The sequence below is a fragment of the Ambystoma mexicanum genome, chromosome 3q (assembly GCF_040938575.1).
Source record: "Ambystoma mexicanum isolate Mex_15411 chromosome 3q, UKY_AmexF1_1, whole genome shotgun sequence".
In the NCBI taxonomy this organism is placed as follows: Eukaryota; Metazoa; Chordata; class Amphibia; order Caudata; family Ambystomatidae; genus Ambystoma; species Ambystoma mexicanum.
The window spans coordinates 1,109,052,925-1,109,066,007 of record NC_090926.1 but is presented as its reverse complement, the minus strand read 5'-3'; the positions used below and the strand labels follow the sequence as shown (position 1 = coordinate 1,109,066,007).

Below are 13,083 nucleotides of genomic sequence, written 5' to 3'. Positions count from 1 at the left end.
GCTCATATCTCTGCGACCGTTTGTCTTAGAGACTTGCATTAACTTTCATCTGAAAGCTTAGAATCTTAGCTTTTAATCGCACCAAGAACCACATTCCTACCCCTTATAGTTTTACCGCAATCGCGGAACACGCATTCGCGAATTTTGCCGCGATTTGCAAATTTCTTCACGTGTAAAAATCTGCTGCTGCTTGCCTTCCATTTGCCAGAAATTCGTTAACCTGCTAATCATCCCTGAATCATTGCTAGTGTGAGCCTGGACTAATATTAACTAGATACCACTCACCCTGAACTTCTAGAGGGAATTAAAAGCAAATTTAGCATATTTTTCACTCCATTGCCAGCACATATAAAAGCATTTTGCCTGTGTTTTAAACTTCTGTAGTCTAAGTTGCTGGGTGAACTGAATCACATTTAATTGCATTTCTGAGAACTGTGTGCCTTCCTTCCATTTCCTTGCATTGCATAAAAGGGGGGGTGAATTGTACAAGAAAGTGATTACATTGTTTTTGCTGAAATCCTGTCAAGTTATTTTCTGTACTGCATTTCATTCCACATTGCATCCATTGGAAACCATAAAAGTATTGTTGCTATCTTATCCATTTCATGTCAACTCCTTAGTGATTATCAAGAAGTGTGCTAGTGCCAGATTCTCCGTTGTTAATCTTTATCATATCAGATTAAGTGTGATATTCAATTATTAATTTATTATAAAGCGTGAGATATATATATATATATAGTTTAAATTATCAATTAAACCTTTTAACTTGCAAAACAGAACTACTTCTTGGCTCAGGGGGATTCCAAGGGAGGGGTGTTATATAGGGGTAGTCATCCAGAACGTATGAACTGGACATCAAGATATATCAATAAGGGTTTTCATTCAGTATTCTAGACTAAGCGTTGACTTGGCTGTAGTGCTGAATTGAATCCTCTTACAATTCTTGCTCGTGCCCTTCTTTTGCCATTGGCATGGCCATTTCTGCATGCACCACTCCTGCCCCAGGATGACCCTGAAACCTTTTTTTCCTAATGTGTCCAAATACATCTGTAGCTCCCGACTTGTTTCCGACTGGGTTCTCCATGACTGTACCCCATTAAACGTTAGCAGGGAAGACAGCCACATCTGCAAGTCGTCTTTTGGGGCAGAGCCAAGCTGGATATGATGGTGCTTTTGTGTAACCCCTGCTGTTGCCCTTGCCAACCTGCGTTCATACATCCTGCCTGCAGGAATAAACTTGGTAGCAAAATTCAACTTGCCCACAAGCTGTTACCACTTTTACAAAGTGGTCCTGTGTTTCGATACGTTATTCTCTATCTCGGAAATCAGTCCCTGTTTTATCTGGGAGCAACCTGCAAGTGCCCTCTGTAGTGTTGATTTCGATGCGCACAAATGTTATAAGTTCTGTTTGGGCCCTGTGTTTTTTCCAGTGCCAGCGGGATGCCCATCCTGGCAATCAGTTTCTGAAAGGAAGACCGTGCATAAGTGCAATCGGCCAACCCTTCCCTGCCTATGAATGGAAAATCATCTAGATAGTGAATGTTGCTTCCCCGCTGTCACTCTCCCACCTTTCCCCCCTGCGCACAGCCCTTCCATGAAAGTGCTGAAAGCTTCAACTAGTGCGCAAGACACCGAACAACCCATAGGCATATATTTGTCTATGTAAAACCTGCCCTCCCACTGAAATCCTAACCGGTGGAAACTGTCTGGGTGCACCAGAAGTAGCCGAAATGCAGATTCTATGTCTACTTTGGCCAGGAGTGCCCTCCCGCCCATGCTGGCCACCAAAGGCATGGCCTGGTCAAAGGAGGCATAGTGCACTGAGCAGTGCCGCGTGTCGAGCCAGTCATTGGCAGTCTCCTTTTGGGTATGACAAGTGGTGGATCAACCTGAACCTGCCCTGTTCCTTCTTGGGCACAAAGCCCAATGGAGAAACTATGAAATTGGGCAGGGGGGGGGGGGAGTATTGGGGGTGGGGCAAAGGGGCCTGTCACCTTACCCAGTTCTTTTAATTTTGTTGCGTACTTGTTGAAGCACGGAGGGAAGGTTTTTTGCAACCCAGACAGACAGTGGTCCCCCATAATGGATCTGGAACACATCACTAAAGCACTTGTATAATAAGTTGCGCTCTGTCCTTTGGCTAATCATTTCAAAATTCCTGCAGCACCAGTCTGTCAACTGGCGAGGGTCCTGGTTCCCACTTGGATCTACTGAGCACCTCTGTGTTGCCCTCTACCACCGCCCCCCCCACCTCCCTTAGATTTGTAGCACTTTGCAGCCGGTGTCCACTGCCACCTGCACGACCCCTTGTGAAATCATCTGCAGTTGTGTCCCTTTCTGTGGCTCTTGCCCCTGGCCTTGGACTGTTATTTTTGTGCCCCCATTCATTTCCCCTTGGTGCTGAGGGACATTGATTTAAAGGGATGCACGCTTTTATTTTTGGATGGGGCTCATACTTACCGTACCACGGCTTCCATGTGCCCCTTACCACCTCACCAGTTGTCACCAGTTGACACCCAACCCTCCATGTCCTTCTGATCCCATGTCGTATCCGATGGGTGGACCTGCCAGACCGCAGGGGCGCAATGGCCACTAAGGGGGTGCCACCCACATCAGGTCCCCACTCCCTAATTTCAGAGGGTCCTTGCAGCCCTGCCAATCCATCAGGCTGCTGTGGTGTGGGTACCCCTGTGCACAATGTTGAGGCTGCTAACCCTTTCTCCCTTTGTCCCTGTGCACCCAAGTGACCCACTACTGTGGACCCCTGCTGCTGTACTGGTGATGCAACCTGGTGATGTGGCCGACACCCCTCCTGCATCCAAAGAGGTCTGTGCTCCCATAACCCCAATGATGGTGGTAGGTTCTGGGTGGCCTTCCCAAATCACCCCCCCCCCTTGCAGCCTCAATGGTAGCCCCCTCCCTAGGTAGCTGCACCACCCCCTGCAGCAACCTCAGCATCTCTTGCAGTGCCTTAACAATATTTCCATGTTCACACGCATTACCTGTCGGCACCTCCAGTGCCACAATTAATGCCCCATTGCCCAGCTGGTTATCTGTTGGTGGCATCAATGCACCACCTATTGCCCCCTGCCCCAACTCGTGTACAGCTGGCAGCACTGCCCGCTGCACTACACCAGAGGGCTGTGTCACCAGGTGCCAACATATTTTCTTGTAAACTGATGTAACCTTACGCTTGACACACTGCCCTTTCTTTTTGGTTGAGCTTTGGTGGGCATCTCACTTGGCAGGGTGTCCATTGTTGTAGGTGGGCAGATCTGGGCTTGAACAACCTGCTGGTATGCAGGCACCTCCTGCTCCTTTCAGCATCTTTTTGCTGGCCAATGTTCACCCTTCTTGCGCATTTTCTCTTGCAAGAGTGCCCGCCATTGGTCCTCCTCAAATTCGTGACCACTGGGACTGTTGGAGCAACCCTCGATGCAGGCGAACATGTCTCGTGACCCTTCTCCTGGCATTGCAAACAGACCTAAGGTGATGGGAAGAAAATTCAGCCGTTGTAGCTTGTATCTCGTGCCTTCCCCTGCAGGGTTCCTGAGGAGTCCGAAATGCTCCCGAACATTACAGTATTCTACTACTCAGAGGGCACCGCCTTAGGTTTGTAGAAGGTCTGCAGACCTTTCCACCTGAGTCGCACACCGCAAACCTTACCAAGATTGTTCAGCTCTTCCTTTGTACCGGGGCCGACCTGCCAATGGTCCTCTGGCCTTGCAAGGTATCTTTGAACCTGTCTATATCACAAGAAACGAACAGTTCTCACTAGAAAGTTGATGGTATAGGATTTTGCAGTCTTAATTCTTGTCCTGCAACCTTGTATTTAGTCGCATTCCAAATGCCCAACAAATAAGTAATTAAATCATCTGTGTTCTGCCATTTATTTGTCATGCCGGAGAGTAAAGACTGCCCTCCAAAACCTTATACCTTTTAAAATTAAAGGGGGATGGGGGCATGGGGGACAGCACGTTATAGTGCCGCACCAACCACTCTTCCTGGAATCCTGGATACACAGACAATTACAGGTATGACATACTAAATTATTTATTTAATTGAAAAGCTGGCACAGTTTAAACCTGCGAAGTCCCCATTACTGCGTGGTGCTCTCTAAACAAGGGTGGGGGCTACATCTGATCAAAATTACCATTGGGGCTCGTTAAAACATGGGTTACTAATCAGCCGGGCCGCAAACCCGCGTCTTCATAAAGCAGTGCAACCGGTGTAAGAGGCAGCAACTGGAGAAATGCAAAATAGCAAGCCAACAGCACCACAAGCAATCGCCAGAAACTACCAGCTGAGCGATGGCGTGAACAAAGTGGAAATTCCATTTCAGAAAATTCTGTCTGCAAGCATTTGCCCAAATCACCATTGGTGTGAAAATCTCCAGAATGTTTGTTGGTTTTCGCATTAGCACTGTATTTGCACATTTCTAAATTACAATTTGGCGCGGAAGTCGCCAAGTTGGTTTTTGGCCAAATAAAATTTGTGCAGCAATCGCCATGTCGCCCACAACAAAAACATCACTTTTGAGCACTTTGAAACGCAAGATCATCCAATGAACAAGCACTGTTGCATTCGGTGGTGGTACAACCGGGACGTTGTATACACACAATGGAAAGCACCACATATTTGGGGCCTTCCCCTTTAAAACCGGTCCATTGAATCCAGCAATATGGGCTCTAACTGCACCCCTCTACAGCCCCCAAAGCCACCCAATATGCGCTGAAAAACATCTTACTGCCTCATGAGAAAACATTGCACATGGATAACCACCCTGGTGACACGGCGACCGTCCAGGGCCAGCCAATAGACATCAAGCAGTGTACTCCACTATCATGGCGGTATGGTGACTGCCCATGGAATACGCAGCAGCCTTCCTGTAAGCAAAGAACAAGGGGCCACGAGTATGTTCCTGTGCTGGAACGCGTGCCGGGCCGATCGCACCCTGCCACATGCTGCCGCAGCAATTCAAGAGCAGTCTGGGCAAAACTGGAGGACCGGCACTTTAAATTCCATAGCCCATATTTACCTCAATGTCTTTATCAATGACTGCGACACTGAAATCGGTCCCTGTAGCGAGGCCAATAAAGTGACAAATGCAGGTAGGGGCTGCAAAAAGGTGAGCGGGCCCAACAGTTCCCAGCCTTATTTAGGAGTGCTCCCAGGAGCCCTGAGCCGGATGCGGCCGGGCCACGGGAACACCCTTTCCACCGCCCAAGGAGAGAGGCGAGGCATTTTATACTTATGCAGGCTGACCCTCTAGCGTCCCATCTGGTGGCTTGCCAGCCTCTAAGAGTGATTGCCATCAAAAAGGAAGGAAGGGGGAGTGTATGAAGAACCCAATTGTGTGCCGGGGAGAGGGGCAGTGGTTGGGGGGGGGGGGGGGCGGTGAGATTAGTCCTTTGGCTCACAGCATGGGCTTCAATGAATTTGCAGGCTGTCCCCTGAGCACCGAAAGGACCAACAATCCCAACCGCAACCTCCCCCCTCTCCCCGCCCCCCTTCCTTTTAACCTCCCCAAAAAGGCCCTGAGCCATTTCGGTGCTATAATAATGTTTGGGTGTGTCGGTGAATGGTGGGGGGGGAGTGGGGGGGGAATGAGTGTCCTTGGGTCAGAGGTCGGTTGGCCAGGTTTTGCTGCCCGAAGGGGTTCGTAGGGCTGTGGGAGTCTCTCCTCTGTGCATCTCGCATCGCCCGACAAGCCCACGCTGGCCCATGTGTACTGGGCTTGCCTGCGAGCGCCGCTTCCTGGAGCGTAAGATCACGCGAGAATCGGCTGCTGCCGCGAGGACAGGGGCGGGGAATGTGCCGTGCGTGCTCTTTGGCGTAGCCTGAGGGGGCGAACGTTCTAGAAGACCTGTGTGCCCGTAGGAAACGCGCTGCTGTTTAAGCCCTTCCCCTGCACATATGACTGACCTGGGGGGGGGGGGGGAGGGCGGGGTGGTATGTGTCCTCTGAGTTGTAAAGGTCTAAGGTCCGAACGCCTCACTGAAGCCTAGAAAGAGCTCTGCTGCACAATGGTCTCATCTATTAATACAGTCCACACTGATGGGTCGCCTAATAGACGCAGCCTCTGGTGGGTGTGTGGCCAGAGGAATGTCTCCGTAGCCCGAGGAGGGACGGATAGTCTTTAGCAAACTATTGGGAGAAGGGTCACTTGAGTATCTTTTAGTATCCGTGTAACCTGAGGGACACAGCTCTAATGACGTAGCATTTAGTATAGAGCTGGGGAGCCAGGAATTTCATGGGTAGGCTCGAGCCTGGGGGTCTGGCCTGGCTCTAGGATCCCACCACGGCCCGAGCCCTTCAAACCCCTGGTTCTCCCGGGAAAAAGGAAAAGAATTCACGCGGCCCTGGAGAGCCACCATCAGGGTCGCGCTCATTATTATTTTTCATATATGGGCAATTTTTTCCATTTTGCCTGCTGCGCCTCGTGGGCAAAATAGAAAGAAATAGTCAACCTTGAAAAAAATTCTTGAAAAAAATAAATGCGACCCTGGTGCCCTCTCGGCACCCGAGCCGCCATCGACCACGTTTTTTTCTTCATATTTGAGCGTTTCTTTCCAGGCAAAATTGAATGAAATGCCCTTTTTGTACTGGGCAGCCATCACGGGGCCCCTGGCATCCAGGGGTACCGGCTCCAAAGGAGGGTCAGGCCGGAGCCCAGGCCTCGCCAGCTTCTCCCACCTCTAGTTTAGTATCTGTGTAACCTGGGGGACGGCTCTAATGGCTGTAGCTTTTAGTATAGCTGATGAATGGACGGCTCTAATAACTGGAGAATTAATATTGGTGCTTTAAAAGGGCATTTACTTGTCGGTCCCGAGTCCCTGTACTACTTTTAATCGAAAGGTACAGTACCGGCACTTCTCTGCAGGATGCAGTTACACTCAGACAGTGAGTACCTGCACTTTTGTTTGTTTCAAGCACTGATGAGGGACCGCTGTACTAAATAGGGAAGTAGTACGCCTGTCCCTCAGATTACACAGATCCTAACTGGAGAATGTGGATCCGTGTAACCCGAGGGCCAGCTCTGCTCTCTGGAAGAACCTGCAACAAGCAGATGTGTAACACCTGAGGATTTGCTATAATGATTGCTGTGGCGCAACACCATTGAGCAAACCATTGGGACCCGCGCCCCTGCAGACATTTAGGCTATGTTCAATCTGTCTGGCTGAACAACAGAGCTGTGGCTGGACAGTAAATGGCGCCTGGGCTTCTGTTAACAAAGGCCCTGCAACAACTAGCATAAAGCATTTAATTGTTAGCGCCTGCATTCATGCGCATACATTTTTAGGTCAATTGAAATTGTGATGTGAGGTTAGTACGTGCATGCCTGGGGCGGGGGGATGATTGGAAGGGTGGAGAGGGGACAGGAGACGGTGAGTCCTTAAGTCCCACTTAAGGACTCACAGCAGTCCTTAAGTGGGTGCTTTCAGACTTGAAGGAGAGAGTTAACTGCTTGTAACATTGAAGCTTTACGAGAATAGTCCAATTAGAATAAAGAATTTAGATGCCCCCGCACAAATACATTTGCCCCTCCGCCCTGCAGTCTCTAAAGTTCAAATCTCTCCCAACATTTGAAGGGTTAGCCCCAGCCAAAACATTAGCCAATCGCACCCCTGGATGCGCGCACTTATATTTTATTAGGCAGAAAAGACTTTCCCAAAATTGGCAATGTTAGTTTTACTGTGTTTGTGCAGAACAATGTACTTGAACGACCGCAGTAAAAACTTTAAAGCTGCTACTTTCAAGAAAGGCTGCCATCGCCTGTCTGAGGAACTTGACCATCCGCATGGTGGGTGGACACTAGCCTGGGCTTTTTTAAAATTGGAAATTAAATTGAATGATGGTAGATCAACCTCTGGAAAATGCGTGGAGCTAATCCGCACACATTTTCCTATGCTCGTCGCGCGACATGCTCTTAGACCTGTGTACTCTGGGTGCAGTCCCCCCGCACCACCTGTTATATTTAGTTGGGATCGGACTGCACCATGTCATTTCAGAAGGGGAGTGCCAAACCTTCCCCCTGCCACGGCGAACCTAATTAACATATGCTCCATAAACCCCCCTCTCCTTTTGTTGAGCCTTGTAGCTTGTGGTAGCATTCACATACTTATCAGAGTTTAATTCAAACCGGCCCACATGCGGTCTGGCTGCAGAGGTTAACAAAACAAAGGAAACCCCAACACCCTTTCATATCCACTGTCAACCTGAAGCCAGCTCCCATACTTAGTATCAATTGACAGTGAAATGTCATGGCTGGGACTACATGGTTACAGTAGTCCTCCCTGCCGGAAGACCCCTTTCAGAAGGTACAAGTATGTGGGTCGACGGTGCCAGAAAGTCTGGACTTGCCGCAGCTTCAAGGGACACCTGCTTCTTTAATCAGAAACCACAGATAGCTTCATTAACCAGAGGATCCCTTTGATCCACAACAGACAGGGAGATGGGTGGGATTTGGTATTACATGTTTTCCCCCCTTTTCCTTTTCTGTAGCAACGCACTTTGGTTATGACCCCACGCATATGGGAGATTGTTGGTGGGGACCCAGGATTGGTTCATTCAGGTTACCTTGGCTTACACCAATCCCTGTGGTCAGTTTGCCTTTAAGAGTCTGGAGCCCCTCTTTTGGAAGATCTGAAGGCTTCACCAGAAGCAGAAAGGAGAACCAGGCATTGGACCCTGACTGAAGGGACGGTCTACCTTGCATCTCCCACCAGTGAATGAAGGCCAGGGCCTCCAAAAGGCAAGCAACATCCCTCCCGTAAACATCTCATAGGGAACAAAGGGAGATTCTGACTCCAGAAAACCCTACAGCAGCCAGAACCGTTACCCAGCCAGCACGCAGCGTGCCCTGCTATATCAAAGATGTGACCCTAGAATGGAAAAAGCAACCATCCACCTTTCTCCTTCATTTTCCTACTCTAAGACACCCAAACAATGTTATGACGTTCTGTCTTGTTGGGTTAAAAATAAAATTTCAATAAATACAAATGGTACGCATTGTTGTGTTGTATACTGTTTGTAATTGGAAAAATATCTTTGTACACATGACAAATACTACTTTATATATATAGGCAGTTAATTTACTATAAATATAACCCCGGAGTACTGTCTAACATCATTCATTAGAAGATGCTAAAATCCTGGGTTTGGATATAGTTGGACATCTCTTGGAGGTACCGTCATATTACTCAAACTCTAGTTGTCTTTATTGTGATTACTACGTGTTGCCCTAGATGTTTTAAAGACAAATGGATATTTGTTTGAACCTCTGCTAAAGAGGTGAGTTGCTAAAATCTACCCTAGAGAGTACATGATCTATGTATACTTGCCATGAGTAGAGGAGAGTTGCTAAGATCTACCCTAGAGAGTACATGATCTATGTATACTTGCCACAAGCAGAGGCGAGTTGCTAAGATCTACCCTAGAGAGTACATGATCTATGTATACTTGCCATGAGTAGAGGAGAGTTGCTAAGATCTACCCTAGAGAGTACATGATCTATGTATACTTGCCACAAGCAGAGGCGAGTTGCTAAGATCGACCCTAGAGAGTACATGATCTATGTATACTTGCCACAAGCAGAGGCGAGTTGCTAAGATCGACCCTAGAGAGTACACTATCTATGTATATGTGTCACAAGTGTGCAAAAGCAACAGAGCATAGCGATGAAGCCCGGACCAACGAGTTCAGGGGGTTCTCTCCCAGTGACTATTTTGAATAATGGGTTAAAATTGTGAATTCTACAGCACACTTTGTGAAAAATTGTGTAAAAAGCCAGACAGTTATCAATCTGCTTTGTGGGGTATCTCATGAATAAAATTCAATAGTCGCCAACAGTGCACAGCATAATTTCCCAACGCGGGTCATGCCTCGCCCCCCCTCCCCTCAGTTTATGCCAGTGCAAAAAACATGGTCTCGCACACTGTTCACATACAGTTTCCAGGCTGGCTGCACCAATGTATGCCAGTATTCCCATATAAGAACGTACTCCCGTTTGCTTTTGCGCATAATGCCAGTAGTTGTACCATATGAAAACGGGTGCATGCAGGCTCTGCCAATAAATGCGAGCATCCCCGCATAGGAAAATACTCCGGTTTGCTTTAGCCAGGAAAATGCCATGCCACAGTAAGAAAATATATCCAGACTGGCTACTGTGAAAATGACCTCCTGCCACACAAATCGGAGGCCCGCTGCCTGGCACAAATACAGCACACACATCCATACAACATACATTCACTCATTCACCCGTAAACCCATACAACATGTGCTCCTATTCACCCATGCACACACATGCATTCATTTGGGTTGTTTTTTTCGGTTCCATGTCATTTCATCGCGGGATGTTTTTTCGCGAGGGGGTATTACCGCAGATTTTTTAACAAAATAAACTCATCGAATTTTTAATTTTTGGGGGTCACCCCATCCTCTTGAATTGTTTTGCTATTCTCGAACACCCACACGCCATATATATATATATATATATATATATATATTTTGCTTAACCCCCAGTTTTTTTATTAAAAGAATTGCAGTTAAAACCCCCGCAAAAAAACATCCCTCGATGAAAGGACACACGCAATGGAGAGCTTCCTTGTTTCTGCACATGGGTCGGGTAAGCCAGAGTGCCTCCATCACGCTGCTCCAGGCCCTCTGACTGTGTGGAGAGGCACGGGAGTGGCTACTATGCACATTCAGTGGCATGCAGTACCCCAGCAGACCATGACAGCCTTCCAAAGCAAAATATGGCTCCTTACGTGCTGGGGTAATAGAACGGTCAAACCACGTACCTGTGTACAGTTCAAAGCAAGGAAGACTCGTCAGCTGCTTGGTGCAGCTGAGGAAACCTTCCGCTCTTTCTCTGGGTTGGCTTGGCTCCTCCATAATAGGTAGCGAGCGATGCAGCGTCCCATCGTCCATTATAGACGAGCATCCGGCATAATGCCATCATTGTCCTACGGCCTGGTTATTTCCGTCCTCTCCTATAGTAGACCAAAAATGTTTTGAGGATAATTGATACATGCCTCTGAATTCCAAAATATGTGGTCTTCCGTAATGTCGTTAATTATGCATGTTTCTCCCCATGGGGTTCCTACCTCGAATAATAGTTTGCAGAAAAGCCTGAATGTTCATGGGATCGGATGCTTCGAGAATCTCACTATTCTATAAAAACCGTTTTTTGTTGTGTGTGTGGATTTCTAGTGTGGTGCGTAACTTGATTTCACTGGTGCTATATTAACTAGCAATTAAGGTAGTTCCTTGGACCCGCACTGCCTCGCACCGCTTACAACTCCTGATGCCTTTTTCCCCGCCCTAGACTGCCACATCGCTTGACCTTGGCTTGAGTGTGGTAGATCAGGGTGGGGAGTGCATTTGTTAACTGAAGTTGGCGCTAATACCCTCTTTGTTCTGTCTCCGCAGACCGTGTCCCTGATGAGCTCAGGGAACCCTTCTACACGGACCAGTATGACCAAGAGCACATCAAGCCACCGGTCATCCGCCTGCTGCTGTCCTCGGACATATACTGCCGGGCATGCCGCCAAGCCCTCCCCGTGCCGGATGACGGAGCCTCGCCCCGGGACCACGCCGCTGTCCTGCAGTTCCTGGGGCGGCAAGGGCTGGCCCCAACGGACCAAGACAAACCGGTGAAGGACGCGGACCTCAGGCAGAGCCCCATCAGGATGGTAAGGCCTGGACCCTTGATGGTTGTCCATCAGTGCTGTAAGCATTGGTTTGTTGCAAACAGCCGCTTTGTTTGGCAATTGTGTAGGTTGTTTTATATCCTGCCACAATCGTAACCCTCTAAACACTTTTGTACAGGAAGCACTCAAGAAGCACTTGGGTAGCGAGGGAGAGTGGATGGCCACCAGCAGCCAATGAAAGGGAAAGGTCCCGTACACGTGGGCATAGTCTGAAGGGTGGAAGGATGAGGAAAAGACCTGTGGGAGGGGCTGACTTCCTTTATGCACAGTAGGAAGCGGAGCGGCATAAGACATTGTTTAAAGAGTCCAGCAATGGGTTCTGTTTGACTCTGGCTAGTCGGCTGCTTGCCTTTACTTGCGGCAATGGCAGGACACGTCACAGTGAAATGCTTCTGCCGGGTCTTCAGCATCTTTCAGAAGGAAAGTTTCTTAGATTGTTCTTTCCAGGCAGCTCGAGCGTGAGCCCATGTCCAGGACACATCACTCCAAGGGGTTTGTGACTGTGCTGTTACTTTTCCTTTTTTTCTGCTTAATTACATGTGACCTGGAAGACTGGGGTGAGCCAATGGAGGACTATAACCCTCCACGCCCATTTCTTTAAGTCGATGTCCAGCTCACCCACTATGATGTGCCCTCTGACTTTCTCCGGTAGGCTAATATCCAGTGCATTCATGTAGTCTGGCCCTGCCGTCAGCAAGCATCTGGGTAGTTAGGAGTGGTGACCTGTTTGTGAGAATGAGGACCCAGATTTCTTGTAGCATGGAAGGATGAAAATTGGCACCCTAGACTACTGCCTTTTCTGGAGTGCCTCCAAAATCATGACCACAATTATTTTACCTTGTGATATTGGGTAGTGGTCATACAGAGTGCCTTCCACCTTTAGAGTGGGCGAGTGTTGTCCACATCTGTCAAAGTTGTATGCCAATTACTATTGTATTTAATTTTTTTAACTTAAGTGTGACATTCAGGTTACTTTTGGCTTTTGATGATTTGAGGGCTCTTTTCACTATTTGTAATGCTGTGTGTGGCAAGGCAAATTGTCTCATGTTTCAATGATCTGCACTGAGATTTTTTTTGACCTCCTTGAAACCTTGCTATAGGATGGGCGCAATATGTGACCTTTCTGCTGGGAGAGCACAGCTCCCTGATCTGAGGTCGAAGCCCAACATCTATACGTGTTCTTGGTATGGCGAATCAGAATGTCCCATTCCCAAATTTCACCCCCAGCTTGAATTGTTTTTAATATTATTTTGGTTTGTGATGGAGAATAAGGTACACATTTGTATTTTATGTTTTTATTTCCTTTCCTCCATTCAGTGATTCCACTGTGTGACAGAACCTGTATGCGTGCGTAACTCGTGTTGCCATG

General features: G+C 48.1%; 1 protein-coding gene across 3 annotated transcripts in view; it reads left to right on the top strand.

Annotated features, from left to right (window-relative positions):
- CAMSAP3 (calmodulin regulated spectrin associated protein family member 3) overlaps nucleotides 1-13,083 on the top strand; it is a 529,863-nt gene that overhangs the window by 219,002 nt on the left and 297,778 nt on the right. For all 3 annotated transcript variants that reach the window (XM_069603871.1, XM_069603873.1, XM_069603872.1), the window contains exon 2: nucleotides 11,434-11,696. In XM_069603871.1, coding sequence (XP_069459972.1) covers nucleotides 11,434-11,696 — 263 coding nt within the window. The remainder of the gene's footprint in view (nucleotides 1-11,433; nucleotides 11,697-13,083) is intronic.